Below are 22485 nucleotides of genomic sequence, written 5' to 3'. Positions count from 1 at the left end.
ATTTCATTTATATCAGTTTGGACTCATGAGTTCTTATGCAGTTCAGTGGATTGTAATCTGTTATTTACTTTGATGCTAAAAATGTGATTTCACCAGGGGGGAACGCTTTCTCCTTGTCCTTTTGATTTGTCTCCCTCATTCATTGAGCATTCCCCTACTTTCTGACAAAAAAGATTTCCAGACTTACCTTGAACTTCCCCAGCCCCAGCCCTGGAATCAGCCGTTTTGCCAAGGAGCTCTGGTTCCTTTTAGTGGGAGATGGTATTTAGGAACCAAGATCTGGGTAGCTGAGGTGCTTCACATTACTGGGGTGTTAATGCTTCTAGGTCCTCTCCATGGAGAAAGCTAGGAGATACATGCACACACACACACACACACACTCATGGTACATACATATATACTCATACCCACGTACATCTAAAAGTATATAGCTCTGTGTTGGTGTGCCTATATGTATGTTTAATTATGAGTTCATATGGATTCCTCCAGTTATAATCCAACACCTTACTGTTCTTTCTGGCATCCTCCTTCCATGTTTATAAATACCTCTTCAACACTAAGAAGCCCTTTTTTTTTTTTTTGCATATTGATTTCTTCACTCAGTTTACTCACTCCATGTAAATGATTTCCCAACCACACTCATCATCTCTTCTGCCCATCACCTCTCACCTCCCTATCCTTGGTTACCCAGCCTCTGGTTCACCTGTCTGCAGCCCCCCAACCTTCCGTCTTCTGTCCATTCCCTTGGCCTCTAGGCCCACTGGTCTTCATGTCCACATGGCTCCCTACCCCTCACCACCTTGAGCTTTCAGCCCCCATGTGACTCCTCCATGAGGGGAAGGGAAAGAGACACTTAGGTGGATTTTAATGCCTATCCAGAGACAAATTTGAAATGATTGGGATGATCACTTCTCTGGCTTGTCCCATAAGGTATTGCATTCTTTTTTCTCATTTTCTTTTTTATCTTTGTTTTTATGAGCTTGTTTTCATTTTGAATTCAGATCACATTTTATAGTTTTATTCCTGCAGAGCAAAGATAGAAAAGAGAAACAAGCTTTTGAGATAGATTTCAGGGTCTTGGCAATAAGTTAAACCCAGGAGGTAAAATGGGGCTAAAACAAAAAAGCAGTGAAGATTATTAGCAAAGCAAGGCTCAGGGAAGAAGATTCACACTAACTGTAGGGAATTCATTAGGGTTTGTTTCAAGTTCTTATGTTGGTTTCTATCTCAAGTCAGTTGATTCGTGACTAAGTTCATTTCATGGATATATTCAAGATATCTCTGGACAGCAGTGAGCCTATTCCACTCAGTTCCTTCAGAGATGGGCCACATTTTGGGGGGAACTTAATAGCTTTCTTGATAGTAGGAGATTGTCACATTTACCTTATCTGTTCTTGGGTCCTATATATGGGTTCCTTTGAAGTTTTCTGGGTTTTATAAGAGAGGTGTTCTCCCCATAACAGTAGGGGTGGGTGGGTGTGTACTGTTCGGAATTTAGGGGCACAGGCCTGGGTTCAATTTCTGTAAGCCTCACTTGCCTCATTTGTAAAATGGAGATTTAACGAGGTAATAGATGTAAAAACATGCTTGGTATACAGTAAGAGTTCAGTAACTATTGAGTATAATTATTATTTTTACTGCTATTGTCACCAAAATTATTAGAAAGGGATTATTCAGGGGTGCCTGGGTGGCTCAGCTGGTTAAGCATCCTCCTTCAGCTCAGGTCATGATCTCAAGGTCATGGGATCGAGCCCCGCATCGTAACTATAACCATAATCCAGTTTTAGAGCATTTCCATCACCTCTCAGTGTGATCCTCATGCCCTTTAAAAGTTCATTCCTGGGGCGCCTGAGTGGCTCAGTCGTTAAGCGTCTGCCTTCGGCTCAGGTCATGGTCCCAGGGTCCTGGGATCGAGCCCCACGTCCGGCTCCCTGCTCCGCGGGAAGCCTGCTTCTCCCTCTCCCATTCCCCCTGCTTGTTTTCCCTCTCTCGCTGTGTCTCTCTCTGTCAAATGAATTAATAAAATCTTTTAAAAAAAAAAGAATAAATAAAAGGAAAGAAATTCTGGTACATACTACAGCATGGATGAACCTTGAAGGTATTATGTTAAATAAGCCAGACACAGGACACATATTGTATGATTCCCCTTAAATGAGGTACCTAGAATAAGCAAATTCTTAAAGACAGAAAGTAGACTAGTGGTTACCAGGGCCTAGAGCGGGGGAAAGGGGTTCTTACTTCCTGGGTACACTGTTTGGGATGATGAAAAGTTCTTGAGATGGTTAGTGGTGATGGTCGTATAACATGGTAAATGTACTTAATGCCACTGAATTATATACTCTAAAATGGTTAAAGTAGTAAATTTTAGGTTATGTGTATTTTACCACAAACGAAAAAAAGAGATTACTGAGATTTTAAGATGGCGTAACATGAAAAACATACTTATGGGTACTTCCCTTTTTCATAGTGTCCATTGGTTATAGATGTATTTATCCCCTCCCCTGACACACACAGTCTGTCAAAAGAAGGCTGAAGAATGACATTTGTAGAGATAAACAGGTCATAGGAAGGGAAAGTTGGGAGGGCGGCAGTCAAATGAACCTAGAACAGGGGTTGGCCTGTGGGCCAAACCTAGCTATAATTTGTAATGGTTTTTACATTTTAAAGGGTATAAAAAACAACAAAGATGAATACATGACAAAGATTACATGTGACAGCAAAGGCTAAAAGATGTGTTATTTAGTCTCTTACAGAAAAAGTTTGCCAACACCTGGTTGGAAACATTGCTGTGGGCTGAATTGTGTACCCTGCCAAATTTGTGTCTTGAAGCTCTAACCCCCAGTGTTGTGGTATTTGGAGATGGGGCCTGTGGGAGGTACTTAGGTTTAGATGAGGACATGAGGGTGGGGTCCTCATGAGGAGATTGGTGCCCCTAGAAGAAGAGACCCCAGAGAGCTCTCCCCTCCCATCCTGCCCCGTGAGAACACGGTGATAAGGCACCAGCTCAAACCGGGAAGACACCCCTCAACCAGAAACCAAACATGTTGGCACCTTGATCTTGGACTTCCAGCCTCTAGAACTGTGAGAAAACACATTTCTGTTGTTTAAGCCGCCAGTCTGTGGTATTTTATTATGGCAGCCTGAGCAGACTTAAGACAAACATACTCTTCAGAGTTCTGCCAAGAACAGACTCTACTCCTCACCTCTTAAATTTTACCAAAATCTCCTCTCTTCACAAATGAAGGGGATATTAAGAAGAGGAAAGAACACTTACCATAAAGCATGATAAGGGTATTTCTTTGAAATAACCAGAGTGGTAAGCATCGGGTTCCAAGATGCTCAGAAGAATAGGGCTTCTACAATAGTGATTTTCTTTGTGGCACCATCTGTTTTTCTTTGAATGTAATAAAAATGACAGCTTTTCATGTACTGATACTCCCTGAGCCTTTTAAAGTCAAACATATGATGCTATTTGTGTGTAAAGGTTTTTCTCTTGCACCCATTTGTTTCTCCAGCTTGAATTTCTGTGTAAACTCCCTTGGCTAAATTACACAAGCCGCCCACACCCAGCGCTGCGTCCCTCACTATAGAGCTGGGGACGGAAACCTGCCTTCTGTAGCGTAGAGGGTCCAGTACGCAGCTCACTGACTGCATCGGGCAGAGGAAGGTTTCCTGACGGCAGAGCTGCCCCACGCCCACTCCCTGGTTGGGGCCATGATTGTGAAGATGCAGCTTTGAAACATGGCTTCAGGACAGTTTTGGCAACCAACCCTTTGTCCCCCTCTTTTCTTTTGTAAACCTTGATGATCCTCCTTTATCTCCCTCCTCCCTCCCCCCTTTTGCCCCAAATGCCCCCCTTTTCTCTTAAAAGGCAATAATTTAAAGTAAACACCGAGGGGTCTGGCTGGCTCCGTTGAGAGAGTGTGCGACTCGATCCTCGGGGTCATGAGGTCATGACTTCAAGCCCCTGTTGGGCATAGAGATTACTTTAAAAATTTTAAATAAACATATTCTTTTTAAAAAAACAACTTTATGGAGGTATAATTTACATACCATCAAATTCACCATTTTAGGTGTACAATTCAATGCTTTTTAGTAAATTTACCAAATCGTGTAACCGTAACCATAATCCAGTTTTAGAACATTTCCGTCACCTCACTGTGATCCTCGTGCCTTTTAAAAGTTCATTCCTGGGGCGCCTGGGTGGCTCAGTCGTTAAGCATCTGCTTTCGGCTCAGGTCATGATCCCAGGGTCCTGGGATCGAGCCCCGCATTGGGCTCCCTGCTTGGCGGGAAGCCTGCTTCTCCCTCTCTCACTCCCCCTGCTTGTGTTCCCTCTCTCGCTGTGTCTCTCTCTGTCAAATAAATAAATAAAATCTTTTAATAAAAAATAAAAGTTCATTCCCACTCCCAGCCCCTGGCAACCAATAATCTACTTTCTGTCTCTAGATTTGCCTTTTCTGGGTGTTTCATATAAATGAAATCTTTTGCAGTTGGCATCTTTCAGTCAGCATCATGTTTTTGAAGTTCATCTATGTTGTAGCAGGTATCAGTATTTCTTTGTGTGGCCAAATAGTATTCCATTGTATGGATTATGGCACATTTTGTTTATCCATTTACCAGTTGCTGGACGTTTGGGTGGTTTTTACTTTCCAGCTATTCTGAGTAATGTGTGATCGTTTGCCGGCACATCTTTGCGCGGGCATATTAAACCTCTTATTCTTGATAATAAAATTCTGTGTTTCTAGTTCCTAATTCAAAAAGTAGCTGGGTTGAACTTTTTTTTTAAGATTTTATTTATCCATTTGAGAGAGAGCGAGCACTCGCCCATGAGCGGGGGAAGGGCAAAGGGAGAGGGAGAAACAGGCTCCCTGCTGCCTGCCGAGCAGGGAGCTGGAGCACAGAGCCCCATGTGGGCTCAATCCCAGGACCTTGAGATCATGACCTGAGCCAAACACTTAACCGACTGAGCCACCCGGGCCCCCCTGGGTTGAGCTTTTTATAATCCTAGGCTTTAGCCCCTCCAAAAACCCCTCCAAAGCTAAACTGGCTGGTTTTTCTTTCTTTTTTTTTTAAAGCCTCACTGGTCCTTTTTCTCTGAGTCACTGGCCCTTGATAGAAAGGAGGCTCCCCACTTGTTAGAAAAATGTTCCCGACTCCTGCTTGCAAAAAAAAAAAAAGGGCGCCTGGGTGGCTCAGTCGGTTAAGCGGCTACCTTCGGCTCAGGTCATGATCCCAGGGTCCTGGGATCGAGCCCCGCATCGGGCTCCCTGCTCAGCGGGAAGCCTGCTTCTCCCTTTCCCTCTGCCTGCCGCTCTGCCTACTTGTGCTATCTCTCTGTCAAATAAATAAATTTTTTTTAAAAATCTTAAAAAAAAAAAGAAAATAGAAGGTGTCGTTCAAGTTAAGGGGCACAGACTCCGCACATGCCTTGTGTGCAGACCTGTGTCAGGGGCCGAGAAAGCCAACTGAGAGGAGCCCTGAAGACCTTACGGTCAGGGAGTAAAGAGCCAGGGAACTAAGCCTGTGGTATACCCTCAGCAGGCAATAACGAAAGGAGGTCTTAAAGTTATTCTCTCTTCTCTCACCTTCTTTGATAAAGGAAAATTATTTTTAAGAAGTACTATTTAAAGTCTCTACCCGTTTTTTTTCCAACTAAAAAAATTTCCACTTCGGCAAGGAAGTTCGTATTAGCCAGAGTTTCATGCCTTTCCCATGTACAGGTTTTATGCACACGCCTCTCCAAAGAACAGCAGCTGGAAGCCCTCGGCAGCCAGTCCAGGGCAGCCTTCCACCCTTCATAGCGCTTTCTCCTGAGCAGTCTCAGTTTGGCTGTGTCCGGGGTCTGGGAGCACACAACTTCATGCGGTGACCTGTTTTATTAGCCATCTGATTTGTTACACAGTTCTTGTTTCAAACCAGGTATTTTACTCCTGTTAAGTCTGCCATTAGTCTTGTGTCTGTTTGCCTCTTGCACACAACATTCATTTACATATTTTGAAGTAGTTAACCATCTCCTTTTCCAAAGTAAGCTTGCTAGTTCAGGGGTTCTTATAACCTACTTCGATCCCTGGGTGGGATCTAATCCTTTGGAATGGAATCATTGGGATGAGACTGTTAATGTGGCCAAATACTGGTTGGTTGCTTGGTTAGTCGGTCAGTTGGTTGGTCGGTTGTCTGAACAACCACCTGCACCCTGTTGGCACGATTGAAGCTTGTAGTCCACCAAAAACTCATCTCTTGGATTCATGAGCTGGGTCTTCCCCATTCTGTACTGGAGTCCTTTTGTTGTTGCTGAAGCATGTAGAATTTAGTTAACCTTGTTAAATTTTCTCTTACTGGATTTTTTTTGTTGTGGTGGTAAAACAGATAACAAAATTTACCATTTTAACCATCTTTAAGTGTATGGTTTGGGTGCAGTAAGTACATTCCCGTGGTTGTATAATCATCACCACCATCTGTCTCCAGAACATTTTTCATCTTCCCAAACCAAAACTCTATACCCATTAGACATTATTCCCTATTTCCTCCCACCCCTAGCCCTTGGCAACCTTCTGCTTCTACTTTCTGTCTCCCTGAATTTGACTACTATGGGTACCATATGAGTGAGATTGTATAGTATTTGTCCTTTTGTGACAGGTTTATTTCACTTAGCAAATTGTATTCAACATTCATCCATGTTGTAGCATGTGTCAGAATTCCCTTTTTAAGACTGATATTCCATTGCATGTATATACCACATTTTGTTGATGGATTCAACTGTTGATGAGCATTTAGGCTGTTTCCACCTTTAGGCTGTTGTGAATAATGCTCCTGTAAACACAGGTGTACATATATTCATTTGAGTCTCACTGATCTTAATAGCTTCAGCTCATTACATTCTGCCCCTGTTTTGTGTCATTGGATAATTGCAAATCAGATAAGCTTGATCTCCAACTTTTACCCAAGTCCCTTGTTTTTGTTGTTGTTGTTGTTTATTTAAGTAGGCTCCACGCCCAGCGTGGAACCCATTGTGGGGCTTGAACTCATGACCCTAAGATCAAGACCTGAGCTGAGATCAAGAGTTGGATGCTTAACTGACTGAGCCATCCAGGCGCCCCTTCCCAAGTCCCTTCTTTATAACAGTGTTGTATTTCCTATTGATCTGAAGATATCATTTTTATAAAATGGCCATTTCCCCCATTCTGTCTTTTTAAAATTATAACATGGTCTTCACAGCTGGGCTCTGGGAGCAGCTGCTTTCACAGATTCAGCCTGAGTCTAAGCTTGTTAGAGTTCTTTTGGATCAAGTCTAACTTGGGTATGGGGGGAAATGAGTCAGATTAGGCTGGATCAAAGTGCAAGGTTTGAGGGGGGTTTGTTGTCTTTCTGAAGGCCACTTAAGACTACACAGAAACTAATATCAGGTATCAAAGGCAGGAACTTGATCTTGGGGTGACCTGATGAGAATTGAATTTGTTTGCTCCACAAACATTTATTGAGCTCCTACTTGTGAAATCCACAAAGTGCTTTTGGGAATCAGAAGATGAATAAAACACGTTCCCTGCTTTCAAGGTGATTAGAATGCAAAATATTGGAAGAACTTTCTATTGCAACCCAAAGATCTTTAAGCAAGGCTTCATCCCATAGCTGTAAAATATACCTCCTTAAGATGAAGAGGATTACAAAATACATCAAAAAGCAAAATGTGCTCTGAAATTATGTTTTAGTATAGCTGGGTTTTAAGCAAGGATTTGGGGACAGACTGAAAAATGGAACATAAAAGCTTCAGAGGTGTTTAGGTTTCACTTTGGCTAATATAAGAGCACCAGGAAAACAAAAAGTACTCTTGCTCTTGACAATGTAAAATTCTTATTATTTTTAGGGATTAGTAACTATGCATTTATGAAATTCTTTGTCAGAGCAATTTAGTTAATAGGTATGTAAATGACTAGTTATTTTATTGTGTAGGTGGATTGCTCCATGTACACTTTCTGAGGAAGAATATAAGTGCTAAAAACTATTCACATTGCAAATGCAAAGACGAAAAGTTAAAGTTAGAATGCTGTACTTTTGTTGTATTAGGCGTTAGGAATGAGACAGAGAAGATCCATCTTGTCAAAATCTGTTCAGTTCACTCAGTGGAATTTCTTAGTCACATCCAACTCTAACTGCCTGTTTTGGATACAAGAAAACGTGAGTGAATTGGGTACAAGGCAATTTCTTGTTACTGGTCTTCAAGCCTGGGCACAGGATCATTATAGACCTGGCTGGGGGGCTGGGGGGGGGCACTGAAAGCAAATGCCAGGGCGGCAGAGATACATTTCCATGTGAGATTTGCAGTCCAAGGCATCTAGTGAGAATGGCCCCCAAAAACCACGGGGGTGGGGGCTGTTTTAAAGTTCACTGCATTTTCAGCATGAAAGTAATTCAGAGGAAGTTGGAAATTCCAGAGCCCTTCTGGCTTTAGCCACCTCCTGTGGTCTGCATGGAAGCTTTTATCATTTTTAAGTTAAACCAGGCTACATCTGGGGGCAGAAGTCACCAGTGGGAGAGAGTAAATGGGCCCTGCCGTTCAGATGGTCTCTGGCTCTTCTTTCCTCACTTGAATTCATCCTACCCAGTGAATGAGCCTCATCTTCAGTTGTGTTTCAATCACTACATTCCCCTTCTTTGAAATTTCCTCAGATTCTTAGTTGTCATGCAAATCAAATTAAAATTCTTATTAATGGACAGACCCCAAGCTTTCCACCAATTTGCCCTTCTACCTTCTTACCTAACTAGTCTTGGCTCCCACTACCATCAGTCCACATTCTCCACAGGAGGCCCACAGACAAAACTCACTCACCTGTGTTTTTTCCTGTGGCCTATAGCTCATGGAATTCCTGTTTCTGCCTCTCTTACTCATCAGTAAGCTGAGTTCTTCTCACTTGCCCCTAATCACTTGGCTCTACACAATTGCTGTCATAGGCATGTGTTCCTGGACGTGGCAAGTTCTTCCTGTCCTGTGGCCACTGATGACCAGACCAGGGCTGTGTCCACTTGCTCAACCGCCCGGCTCTGCCAGGGAGCAGGGGGCTGGCGCTGCGCACTGAGAGTGCTTCTTTGTTAAAATGTTTTATGTGTTTGCTTTTGCTCTTGTTTTCCTTTTCCTTCAGGTGCAGAGTGAAGACAGTGTCCTCCTGTTTGTTATTGCCTGGACAATCACAGAAATTATCCGTTACTCCTTTTATACTTTCAGTCTATTAAACCATCTGCCTTACCTCATCAAATGGGCCAGGTAAAGTACATGGGATAAAGATTAACTTTTGAAATGACCCATCACCATATTTGTCCTTTATTGCTAAATATTGCCTCCAAACTCCTAAAAATAAAGTTGTACAATATCAACTGTATTTCAGTTTTTTTTCTTTAATTGTATGAGACAAAAGAGTTGGGATTGGTGATATGAGACCTGTCTGTGGATTTCATCAGGATAAGGGATGCTACTTAACTTTGATTAATAGAAACACTTTGAAGTTTGATATACTTGTTATTTTTATTGGATTGATTATTTTCATTTAAATTATTCAATAGAGATTTGATGTAACATCCCTTTTTTGTTCCTATCAAATTTTACTGATGAGCTCCTGCCATTATGTTTTTTGGACCAAGTCCAGTTCTCCTAGTCTCAATTTTGGCAACAAGCTATGACTCTTAATTTTTAATTAATAACCAACATTACATGCAGTTTTATCTTGTTAGCAATTTTATTTTGCTTTGATAAGTTTTACCAGTAATATTTGTTATGAATTGGGGAAAAGGCTAACAGTTATCTGTTTATACGAACTAATTCATGAGATGGTTATGAGCAGTTTTCTGAGTTGGAGAGGATTATGGGGAGAGTGACAAAGCAAAAGGATCAAAATTGTCCTTGGGGCCCAAGTGCCTCATTTCCTAGAAGGAAAATGGTGGTTCCTAGACAACTTATGAGTTTAATGATTAAATTAGAGACATAAACCAATTGTTTCCAACATTTCAAGTGTGCAAACTCCTTTCTTTCTTTCTTTTTTTTTCCCCCAGTACACAGTTTTATTAGGAAAAGGGAAGAATGGGAAGAGATGGCAGTTACTAACTCACCAACGTGGGCAGGCATTGTGGGAGCTGTCTGCTCTGTTACAGGGAGAGTTGGCTGGCCAAGCCCTGATCTTAATCGTTGTTTTGTCCATGGCTGTGCACGGCCTATGGAAGAATCTTCCCATTCCACCGTCCTCTTTAGCATAGCTGAAGTTGGCAGCAGGGAACCCCGCAAACACAGCTTCCGCTCTTTGTCACTGATTTCTCGGCACAATTTCTGCACCTGGAAGTTTGCTCGCTGTCAGCCACAAACAGCCAGAGCCTCTTTAAAATTTGAGCTGCTGGTTTCTTTAGCAATTCTTACCCCTCAGAATGATTTCCAGTTAGTTCCATAAGATGAACTTCTCTCTGAATTCTTTTTGAAACATAGAGAACTCCTTTTTGAAGTGAAAAAAATGGTGTGGATTCTTCTGTGTGATAATCATTGTAGGGGTTTTTTATTACTGAAAAATTACACAATGACCAAAAGCTATTGTGAATTTTTTAAGGTTTTTAAAATTGGCATATATTTCATTTTTCATGATGATAATGTATAGACATTTGACTAATAACAGTATAAGCACACTGGATGTGCTGTTCTTCTCAGTCCACAGACCAGACGTGGTGTGTGCTTTGTAGGGATTCCTAGACACGTGCTCCAACATGTCCCCCACCAACTCCCTGCAAACCCCCCAGCTTCACTCCCACCTCTGCCACAGGGCAGGACCCTTCTATAAACCGTGACTCGGCACCCCTGCTTTACTAATGATTGGCATCATCATCATTATTTTAGGGAGTTGTATTGAATGTTGTTTATTTAGTTGGACCAAATTTTGAGGCCAACCAAACACATTTATTTTAGAACATTCAGAGACATACCTGCTATAGGCCCTTTTCAAAAACTGGCTGTAAAACCTGAATTTAAACAGTGGGTAAACGGGGGCATCTGGCTGGCTCAGTCAGTAGAGCATGCGACTCTTGATCTCAGGGTCATGAGTTCAAGCCCCACGTTGGACATGGAACCTACTTTAAAAAGAAACAACTAGTGGGTAAATAGGAAAATGTAGAAATCATAGCTTCCTGAAAGACCAGTACTGATTAGAGGTGTGGGAATGTATCTTTCTACTCATGCTGGCTTCAGGCCTCTTCATGAATATTTTGTTTTGTTTTAGGTACACACTTTTCATTGTGCTGTACCCAATGGGAGTGTCGGGAGAACTGCTCACAATATATGCTGCTTTGCCCTTCGTCCGACAGGCTGGCCTATACTCCATCAGTCTACCTAACAAATACAATTTCTCCTTTGACTATTATGCATTCCTAATTCTGATAATGATCTCCTACATTCCAAGTAAGTAAACAGTTATGCGTATATATATTTATGTTTTTAAAATTGGCTCTACAATACTTAGAGTCAAATGCCTTTGGATGTTTTTATACCATATCCAAGTAAATGTAAATCTAATTTATTAGGAACACTTTGGTTTTTATTGAATGCTGTCTGTCAGAGGGAATTTTCTCTAGTAGTAATTGAATAAAGATGGACCCTTCTCAATACAGCTGCCAAAATGCAGCCCTTCTCAGTGTGTGGGTTTGAAACAGTGAATAGCAGGAAAGGTGAACTACCTATTGGGGGAGTGTACTGAATGCAGAACAAAAAAGGCCATTAAAGACCTTACCTTGGGGCGCCTGGGTGGCTCAGTTGGTTAAGCAACTGCCTTCGGCTCAGGTCATGATCCTGGAGTCCCGGGATTGAGTCCTGCATCGGGCTCCTTGCTCGGCAGGGAGTCTGCTTCTCCCTCTGATCCTCCCCCTCTCATGCTCTCTGTCTCCCATTCTCTCTCTCAATAAATAAATAAAAAATCTTAAAAAAAAAAAAAAAAAAAAAGACCTTACCTTGACTTTTTCTGTCTCTGGAGAACTGCTTGTTATGGTATTTGGAAAACATTGTAAAGAGATATTTGCATTTTCATTATATCAAAATAGACATTTTATTTTTAAGGAATCAGCAGCTAACTAGAAACAAGTAACAAAATAAAAATAGATTATTTTTTTCTATATTTCTTATTTTCTTGTTTGGAAATAAGTACTGAAATCATCTGAACAGGACATAATGTTCTCTTCAGAACAGTTTCCAGTTATTTTAATAGTACTGCTAAAGGTTTAAATTCGGATAATCAAAAGTGCCTATCAGCGTACTCCGTACCAAGGAGAAATGGCCATGTCTGAGGCTTCTGTGAAGTGAGTCCTGTTTGCTGAGGAAGAGTTGTTTAGTCCTTTTCTCAAATTCTGATATTCACTTAAAATTCTATGACTGATTTTCATGTATCCAAAAGGATTTTGTTTTACCCGAGGACATAAGAAGTTAAGGTTTCTTCTCATTTAGCTATTTCTGTCTGTCAGAGGGAATTTTCTTTTGGGAATCTTATTTTGGTCTGTAAGATGCCATATTCTTCCCTAAACCTCAGGTTCAATTCAGACAGGAAGGTTGGATTTTTCTCCAGCCCACAGCATGAACTGAATGAATCATCTAACAGTCGTAAGCGACATGTTTGTGTCCCTCTGTGGAAAATTGTATTTCATGCATTGTGAGAAAAAAACTACATCCAGATTTCATATGACCCTTTATCTTGGAGAAATTCTTGGACAGCAGTTCTGCTTAATGATTCATTTTCCACTCTATTAATTATCAGGTCTTCCTCTTTGGTACTGGAACCATGGTGGCCAAAGGCCTTTTCTCTTAAATTGAAAAAGGTAGTTGATTTTCAAAGAAAATATAAATAGGGAAGAGTCTAAAAATTTAATAAAAATTAGCTTACAGTTGTTCATCTTTTTAGTTTTGTTCCCTTAGAGTTTCATTTTCCAGTCTCTAGAGCAACAGTTCCTACTTGGAGTTTTGCCACACCCAGAGTAACACATATTATCCCAGTGGGCACCACAGGATTTATTAAAAATCAGCATAAGGGGGCGCCTGGGTGGCTCAGTCGGTTAAGTGTCTGACTTCAGCTCAGATCATGATCTCGGGGTCCTGGGATGGAGCCCCAAGTCAGACTTCCTGCTCAGCGGGGAGCCTGCTTCTCCCTCTCCCTCTGTCCTTCCTCCCTGTTTGATCTCTGTTCCCCCCCCTTCTCTTCCTCTCAAATAAAATCTTTAATAAAATAAAATCAGCATAAGGTTTGAATAAGAGATAGATGCCAGATTGGATAACTGGAAAAGGAGCAGGGAGGGTGTGATGAAATCAAACCAATAGCAGAATGCTGCCACATTGACAGAAATCTGGGACCCCTACCTGAGAGTTGCTCTAAGATCTTAGTCTGCCAAAGAAGGAGGGTCCTCATTCCAGGAGCAGCTCTCCAGGACAGCCTCAGTCACTCTGTACCTCCTCGTTTTTTTGTGCTCTGGTGGCCAACCAGCGCCCAGTCTTTTGCCTCTGCCTCCTGACCCCTTGATCTAGTTAAGGGGCCTGGTCAAGCACAGCAGCCCTCCGTAGTGATACGATTCCTGAAGGAAAACAAACCCCATTCTGTGGGATTTTCCTTCTGGGCCTTCAGATGGAGAGAGAAGAGAAAACACAAAAAGAGTAGGGCGGGGCTCTCAACCCAAGTTGGCTTTCTTTACCTTGGTTCCTTCCCCTTCTTTGTTTCTCAGCCTCCTGTTGGTAAGAACTTGGGTGGTGAAAGTCTCTATTATTTCTTTCTTAAGGTAGTTTAACTCTTATAGACCAAGGAAAAGGGTTGATTTCAAATAAAGATGAACAGATTTTCTCCCAATCCCTGACCCCGCACCCAGGCTCAAGATGATGGCCCAGACGGTATCTTCTGCTACAGATCATTTGTGTCTGCTGGCACTCATTATGCCTTTGGCCTGAGCCAGTTGCGCTGCATGTTTTTAGTTGTTTAGGTTGTTAATATTGAGACCAGTTTGTACAGTTCATTCCAGCCAGCAGCACATTTCCAACTTTCCAAAACTTTGTATTTATAAGAAGAAAATGCAGTTAAGAGGGTTGCTGTTGACATCCAGTCTTCTTTACCAAATTTGGTCTTCTTTCTACAATGTAAGTTTCTTTTAATCTTCTTTAATGGGAAGTTGGTGATACACATGTATTATACAAAGTAACACCTTTTCATTGTTGTACATGTGCTCAAATTGTGGCCCGTGAGCCTCGGCCCCTGGAGTTTTCTCATATTGGGGTGCTGTGGAATCCCTTGCAAGGTGCTCCTTTCCCACTTTGCTGCAGCTGCAGTATGTACAGTCTCTCCAAACTCGGTAGACATCTAAGTCCTGTCTACATTTCCTGCCCCCCAAATTGGTAAAAGTTGGCTTTTACCACCCAATAGGAGTGGGGATTTAAAAAAAAAAAAAAAAGGCTGAGAAATGAGAAACACTGGTGTTGGATGATGATACTGAGAAGCTGGGCGCTGTCCAGGTTGTCAGTAACCATAACCACACCTCAGATTTTTAGAGAGACCAAGAAGAAACTTGGCCCAGGCAGAGCATTTCCATTTGCTCTCAGCCTCCAAGTTTTCCTCTGCCTAGAGGAACCCCTACCCCCACTGCAACATTCGCATGCACAGTGACCATCTCCATTCCATGTGTCCTGGACTGGGAGAGCAGAAGCTCGAATTCAGAATAGCCTATTGTCAGGCTGAGATTGTCTTGGGGTTTTTCTTCATTGTCGTCTATGGTTAAAAAGAGTAGCCATGCATCTGGAATTGTTTCAGCTGTTACAGTTGGGCCAGTCTAAACATGTGGGAAATTCAGATGGAGACAGTGTCACCCAAGTTCTGGTCACCAAGAAGCCATTACTAGAACTGTAGAGAACCTCCGGCCCAAGTGCCCCCATTCTCCTGGCCTCACCCACACACATTCCTTTGCTTGGGCGCTGAGAAACCTCTGAAGTTGCAAAGAATTGAAAGAGCTATATCTGCCCTCCATTTCTGACCTCTGGCCCTCCTGGTAGCCAGCAGGCCCTTGCCTGTGGGGATGAGGATACTCCACCATCTTACTTTAACTGCCACCAAGGGCCTGACGAATGGTTTCTAGGTCATCCTTCCTCAGACCCTCTGAACTAGCAGGGAAGCTTTAGCCACCCCTGCAACCGGTGGAAAAGTCCTTAGTGTACTTTGCCACAAATTTTCCCTTTAGTAAAGCATATCTATAGAAATATGACTGGCCCCACATTTTTAAATGATTGCAATTAGCATTCCTTATGGTTTAATTATATCTTTACTTCCAGTTTTTAGATTATAGAGCTTGTCAAATTTTCTGGCTTTCATACCAGAATAGTTCTCTCCCCTGTTGAATTCTATGCACAAGCTGGGTCTTTTCTCTGAATAACTTCCTGCCTACAAATAGCGAGTGGACTGGATGGCAGCCCTGTTCAGCGTCGGAGCCTCCTCTGAAGTTTATCAGATCTGTGTGCACATACCCACTGATGTCTTGGAGTACTTTGGGAGGATCATTTGAAATTTGGCCAACTTGGAACCCATTTAAAAAGGAAGAGACTGTTGGGGTGCCTGGGTGGCTCAGTCAGTTAGGCGTCCAACTCTAGATTTAGGCTCAGGTCTTGATCCTCAGGGTCGTGGGTTTGTGGGTTTAAAAAAAAAAAAGAAAGAAAAAGAAACTGTCAGGGGAATCGTAGAAATTACCTCCCCAGAAATACAGGTTACTTTCCACAAAATGGAGATTGGAGCCGTTGAGAAGGGAAAGGAAGGAAGGAAGGATAGTGTACATTTAAACCAACTCACTGGGGTTCTTACGTAGTTGTTGAACCCCCAGTTCACAGTAGCTTGGTGAAGGCAAGTAGCTTCAGCTGGCTTTTCCCAGCAGGAATCCTTTAGGCATTTGGGGTAGGACATTCTTAGTTGTGGGGGACCATCACACATTGCAGATTTTGGCATTCCTGCTTCGTGTGCTGAATGCCAGTAACCTCCCTCCTGCAAATCTACCCCCCTCCCCCCAGCTTCCAAATACTCCCAGGGAGGTGGTACCACCCAGTTTCTTTAGAACCAGTACTTTGTAAAGTAACCTATGAAATGACCACGAATAAGGGCGCCCAGGTGGCTCATTCAGTTAAGCGGTGCAGCTCAGATCATGATCTCAGGATTGTGAGATGGAGCGGCACTCAGGCTCCGTGCTGAGCAGAATCTGCCTCAGATTCTCTCTCCCTCTCCCCCCTCCCCCCGCTTGCTTGCACCCACACTTGCTCTTTCTCTAAAATAAATAAATCTTTAAGGGGGAAAAAAAAAATGACCAAGAACAGAATCTCTAGTGCCTAAGATATTAGCTTACTTTTCATAAGGACTTTCTACAGCCAAACTTGGCTTCTTCATGTTCAGATAAAATGTCATGGCCCTCTTCCCCCTCCTCAGTCTTCCCCTTCAAAGAACAACCTTTCTCAGGAAATGCTTTTGGGAGATCCCCTCAGGTGACAGAAGGGACTAGATTGAGTGTCAGGAGCCCGGAGCCTGGTCCTGATTGTCAGGAATTTGCTGTGAAATCCCAGGCAAGTCACCTACCCTCCCTGGGGCTTGACTCCTCCTCTGTAAACAGGAATAGTAAGTCCATCACTAGAATTCACCTACTGGTAACATCAGAGAATAAATGTGAAGATACTACGAGGGAGGGTAGAGTGTTATTTGGCGGCTTTGTGGCATCTCGATGGGTGATGATAGTGATGGTACTATATGTCACTCCAGTCTGGACCACCCTTCCCCTTCAGCTAAAGCAGGAAAAAGTAAGTCCCTGTGCATTTTTCCTCCCCTTACCCAAGCCCACCGTGTTCCCTTCCTTGGTTGCTGGATGAGAAAGTGAGTCAAAGAGAACATACAGTTTTAAATGATCTAGCTCCTTAACCAGTTCTTTCTTTTCTTTCAGTTTTTCCCCAGTTATACTTCCACATGATACACCAGAGAAGAAAGGTCCTTTCTCATACTGAAGAACACAAGAAATTTGACTAGCTCCTGCTTCCTGCGCACCCCCAAAAAACTTTTCAATGACAAAAAATGCTGCAGACTTTTTGAGTTCCCAATACGTTTCATAGAAAGTAAGTAAGAACTATTTTTAAAATATTAAAAAAATAAAACAAAAACCCAAATCCAGTGTCACACAGGCCTGGGATTTTATTTAAAACAACAGCAACAACAAACAACAACAACAAAAACTAGTACATAAAACATCCTGGCTGGTCCATTTCAGCATGCTCTTTCAACCAGAAGTTCCCAGTATCTATGATGGCGCTGGAAAGAGATTTGGTGTTTTATATCCTTCTGTTTCCTTCATGTATCTGATAAGTAAAGATCTGTAATACTAAATACTTGAGAGTTACAGTCTGAGTAAGGAAGTTGTACCAGCTGAATGCCCAGCTTGCAGTAAGAGTTCTGTTCCAGTCTGCAGTGTTTTGCATTCCCTTTTCAAAGTGCTTGACTGCATGCTGGAAACTGTATTTTTGAAGTGGCAAACTTTGTTCTCTGGAATGTTATGAAGTTATGGCTGAGATCTGTCTCCCCCTGTCTAATGAATGAATTATACCATGTATATGTCCGTGAAGCTTTGGGGTAGTACCTGTAATCTGAAAACAGCTAGAACCCTTTTGTTTGTTTTCAGTGGAGTCATTACAGCCTGCCGCTAAGAAACGTGCTTGGATTTAGTAAGTATGTGTACATCGTAGAGAACCTATCTTATCTAGGGCTCAGCCTCAATCATATTTTAACACAGTGACAGTTCTCAGAAAGGGAAAGCTCAATCGCCAGTAAATGACAAGTACCTTTCACCGTGTCATTCTCAGAACACCTCTGAGTAATGTATTTACCCATAGCTATTCTCACTTTTGGACCCAAAGCCAGGCTAGTCACGTAAGGGTTAGAGAATCTGTAATTGTGAAAGCACATGGAAGGTGTTACTCTAGAAATGTAGACCTGAAGAACATTTAGGAATAGGTTTCTATACCCTTATTACTTTATTTTTAAATTTCCTTCAACTCTTCAGTTAGGATCCTTTTCCTAATTACGGTCCTGTGTAATCCCCACCACGCTGTAAGTCCAGAGGTGGTGAAGTGCTCCAGTCGGGCAGACATGAGCTAAAAACAGTTCCCTCTCCCGTGTGTGGGAGCAGCCTAGAAATACTTCGGTCATGTGGACCGTGTCTAATTGCCGTCATGTTTTCATACCATTTAATTGCTGAACTGTGCATTTAAGACTCTTGAAGAAAGGGTTGATGAAAATGTAAAGCCCAAGTTCAGATGTGCATTAAATTTTAAACACAGAATGTTCTTTGTGGATTCTTTTCTCCCCTTTTTCTTTTTAAATCGTTGATCTTTAAAATTTTAAAGGCCTAGTTACTAGCTTACTGAGTAGTTATTTAAAATATAATTGCTAATATCAGAAGAGTGTCATAATGGAAAACTCATTTTTTAAATTATTTTCATAGAAGCCTGATAATGAAGATGAAAATGAGAAGAAAGTATGGAGCCTAAAAAAAAAAAAAAGAAAGTATGGAGCCTAAAATTTAATGCAGGCAGATGTGTAATAAAATTGTTTTTGAATTGAACATTAAAATTCTGCTTCTTTAAGTCAGCAGTCTTAACTTGGGCATGTTGAGACTAGAATCTGTTCTTGTACTTCATAAACTAAATATAGAGGAAAGATTATTTTTCATGGTTTTTTTCTTTTTCCAAATGTATTTCTGCTGTAAAATAGAAACAATTTGAGTTATATTAGTCTTAATTACTTAGTTTGGGTAAGATTTTTTTCAGTCGTTTCTGGAATAGTTATAGAAGATAGGGTGAAAAATATAGGTTTTCCAGGATCGCTGGATTGGGGGTTTTATTCAGGTCTCTCTGTTATAATTTGTCACTATTTATGAAAAATAGTCTGTCGCAAACAGTGGTGTTGCATCAAATTGAGCTTTGGCAGCAAGAACACAGCAAGCAACTCCCTCCTCAAAAAGGGTCTCCACCCCACTGTGTATTTTTGTCCATCGACATTTAAGATGCTCGTGGCAGATAACTAAGGCATGCACTCGGCCATGTCCTTCATTCACCTCTCTCGGTAACTGGTTGCTTTATCTCTGACACGAATTAATTTCTCCTTTGAAGTGATGGTGTTCTATGAATTGGAGAACATCTAACCCCACCAACTGTCACATCTTATAAAGTGTGAATGAGGAAGGCGGTGTTTGGTGGGTATTTTGTCAGACTTCCCATTTTCATTTTAGGACATAGTCAAAGGCATCATCTGCCCCGCCGCCCGCCTGGTTGGGTGTTTCAGATTCCCCCCTTCGGGACCACCTTCCAGCAGAGAATTCTTTGAGGTACGCAGTAGTGCTTTGTAGACACAAGCTGCTAATCTGCATCTTGCTGTGTTCTGTTTGCTCAGGTTGGGATCACTCATTTAACACATATCATTATCAAAGGCACCAGGGAGAGTTAGTCATGGAATAAAGCAGTGTCCTTCCAGATAAAATCCGTTCCTCTGAAGTGAACTTCCCACAGAAAGGGTTTAGAAGAACTAGAGGTAAAGAGGCATATGAAGATGGTGTCCTCATCTCTACTGGTTTGTTTGGATTATTCATTTATAACAAAAGATCGGCACTGATGTGGTACAACCTGCAAATTACTTTCAGTTCGGAGTTTCTAGATAAAACATTATAAAACATCAGTATCAGTACATACTGCTCCTTTGAAATTTGGGTAAAAAATTATACAACCATATATATAGTCCATTTTTGTATTTTTTCTATGTTGTGAAAACCAAAATTGTAATTTTATAAGTCTTTGATTCACTAAAATTATATAATTTAAATGTATTTTTTGTATATTTAGAAATAAGGAGTTCAAAGGCTATGCCTAACTTTCTATGCATGCATTTGAAGCTGTTTTTACCTGATAATGTTAATGTAGTAATAAGTTGTATTCATAAAATACTGATCTGTGTTGCATTTCAAAATAAACTGGTGTGTGCTCTGCCTGGATTTGAAATACCAGTGAGTCTAGTGATTTTTCACATTAAGTTGGCCTGAACGTGGTGTTATAGGAATATGGAGGAGTTTCAGTTTTGTCATGGATTCCAGTTCTTTCTTTCATAGGTTTAAAATCTATTTCTGCTATTCGTAATGCACTTACACAGGAGAAATAGACAGATTATATTAAGAGGTTTCCAAAAAGTCGTTCTTCCTGCCAGTCAGTCTTCAAGCTTACCAAGCCCCTCTCAGCCTGGCCACAGAGGGACAAGAGGGATTACTCATATAAGCCACCAGGAAATCCAAGAAAGTCAGTAAACGATTGAGGATCCTTGTCTTACAATGTTTGGGGTTTTGTTTTGGTGTTTTTTTACAATGTTTTTTTAATCTAACTTTTCTAACATAAGAGGGGAACTGTTGTTGCCTGGCAATGTTCATCTTATATTAAAACAAGATGTGGTCAAGTACCTCCTGAAAATGCCTCCAAATACAGAGCAATCCTAGGAACCGCTTTACCCGCTCTCAAGTTCACAGTAGGCGGTGGTGGGAGGGACACGGGCAGGATACACCCCGCTTGGCCACTTCCGTCTGCTAATTCTAGACCTCAGACCTCTTCACCTCAAAATGAAAGCACCGATGTGTCCATGGGATGGGCATTGTCTAGTGGGTGGTCGCTGAGTGATCTCATGTGCCTCCAGCGGTTAACATGCCCACTGCCGGGTTGGCCAAGTCTTTCTCAGAGTTAACCATCACCGTTGTCCAAGACTGTGGTCCTTGTTCCAAAGGGAACATTTTCTTCCTACCTGCGGTCCGATCACAGGCTCAGACGTTACCAGCGCGGTGGTTGTAGAAGCACTCCTCGTGTATGCAATCTAGTCTCTTCCAGAGATAGGCATTTCATATACGAAAAGAATCATTTCAACTAAAGCTGAGGAACAGATGGTAGAGTTCATAGTAGAGGCTACCCAGAAAATAAAACCTTTACAATCTTAGGGTGGTAATGGGAAACCAGGGCTTTCTAATTTGTCATTGTCATATTTTGTGGCAATTACGTGTACTGTGTTAACATAATAAGCTCTAGCCTGAGGAATTACCATTGGTATAATTAAGAGACCTACTGTTACACAGTGTTCCAAAAATACTGCTGTGTTGTTCTGTTCCCTTTAACAAGAATGAAGGCTAGCTTTGCAATTCCTCATATTATTTAAAAAAAAAAAAAATCCCAACCTTACAAATGGACTGGCTCGTTGTCATACAGTTTAGTGGTGAAGAAGCTGTTCTAAGCAACTCTTACCAAAAATAGCCATACCTATTAACATTCCCCTGCCTGCAACTGAGAACCAGAGTTACAAGAGAGAGCTGCACGGGTCTTTGACCAACACTTCCTTTTAATTGTGAGAGACTATTTAATCTTTTTTGCTTTCAAATTTAGAAAGCTACTCCTTAGTGTTACTGGGGCAGATCTCATTACCAAAAATCTTTTTTTTTTTTTCCCAGAAAAGGCAGTTCACCCTAAAAAGTCCCATTCAAAGAGCAAAAATAAAATATGAGAAAGGCTGTGTATATTCGCACCTAGTACCCATTTCATAAATCTCTTTATGTTTGGAAGTTGTGTTTTCTGCTCACTAGTTCCAGAACATAGACTTGTTAGCACGGCAGCACTTTCACATCTATCTTCGGCCTTCGTGGACGCAGTCCGGGTGCATTTCCAGATACCGCACTTGGTTGAAGGCCAAACTCCACTTCTGCGTTGCTGTAGCTGGGCTCCCCCGCTGGGAGGCAGCGCCTCACAAGCGATCGGGGCCTTGGAAGCGTGAGGCGTTTGGAACCGGGCTTCATCCCCACGACACCGAAGGAGCTGAAAGGCACAGGAGTGAAAAATAGGCACGGGTCTCTATTGTCCATATAAAGCAAAGGCAGTCAGATCTTAAAGCATATTCTGAAGGGGTCCAGGATATAACACTTTTTTTAGAGCAAAAAAAGCCAGCTTGGATGTGTGTTTTGAAAGCTCCATCTATTTGTTCTCTCCCCAACGCAGAACCCTCCCCAGCATGGACCCTGCAGGGCTTTTGGAGCTGGTCGGAAAGCAGGTGTTAGCGCTCCTGTTTAATGGAGAGCCTGCTTGTTAATCTTTGAAACGTTCGGGGAGTCAGTTCCCACTCTTCTTCTGTCTCTGGATATTTTTGGAGGGTGGCCTGGGCCATGAGAAAATGTCAGGCCACCTTATAAGGCTGCGTCTGGCCCCGAGAATGCTTGTCTGCAGCATGTCCAGTACACTCTGGGGGTGTGAGTTAACTTGACTCTTGGACTGTGGGTTTTCTCACATGTAAAATGCTTCTATTCATGCCATGGATTATTCTTACTCTTTAACGGGCTTAAAGTCTTCCTCAAGAGCGAGCTATTTAAATGACACCAATTTTGGACATACCGGCTAGATAACCAAGGGTACATGTA

At 41.9% G+C, this 22485-nt stretch overlaps 1 protein-coding gene across 5 annotated transcripts in view; it reads left to right on the top strand.

The window, feature by feature from the left end:
- HACD2 (3-hydroxyacyl-CoA dehydratase 2) overlaps positions 1-20050 on the top strand; it is a 113739-nt gene extending 93689 nt beyond the window's left edge. Inside the window, exons 5-9 of one of the 5 annotated variants that reach the window (XR_010405243.1) lie at positions 8065-8175; positions 9138-9259; positions 11247-11425; positions 16951-17119; positions 19449-20050. Coding sequence is in view for 2 of the 5 variants with exons in the window: in XM_064571173.1 (XP_064427243.1) it covers positions 8065-8175; positions 9138-9259; positions 11247-11425; positions 16951-17033 (495 nt within the window). In the remaining 3 variants the exon portion in view is untranslated. Of the gene's footprint in view, positions 1-8064; positions 8176-9137; positions 9260-11246; positions 11426-16950 lie in introns of all 5 variants that reach the window. The other 4 variants (XR_010405228.1, XR_010405224.1, XM_064571173.1 and 1 more) reach the window with 4 other exon arrangements.
- The last annotated feature ends 2435 nt before the right edge of the window (positions 20051-22485 follow it).

Source organism: Mirounga angustirostris, unplaced genomic scaffold (assembly GCF_029215605.1).
Source record: "Mirounga angustirostris isolate CCGP_5_RB_7025 unplaced genomic scaffold, mMirAng1.0.hap1 SCAF_1, whole genome shotgun sequence".
NCBI lineage: Eukaryota > Metazoa > Chordata > Mammalia > Carnivora > Phocidae > Mirounga > Mirounga angustirostris.
The sequence above is the reverse complement of the archived record's forward strand: the minus strand, read 5'-3'. Positions and strand labels throughout refer to the sequence as shown.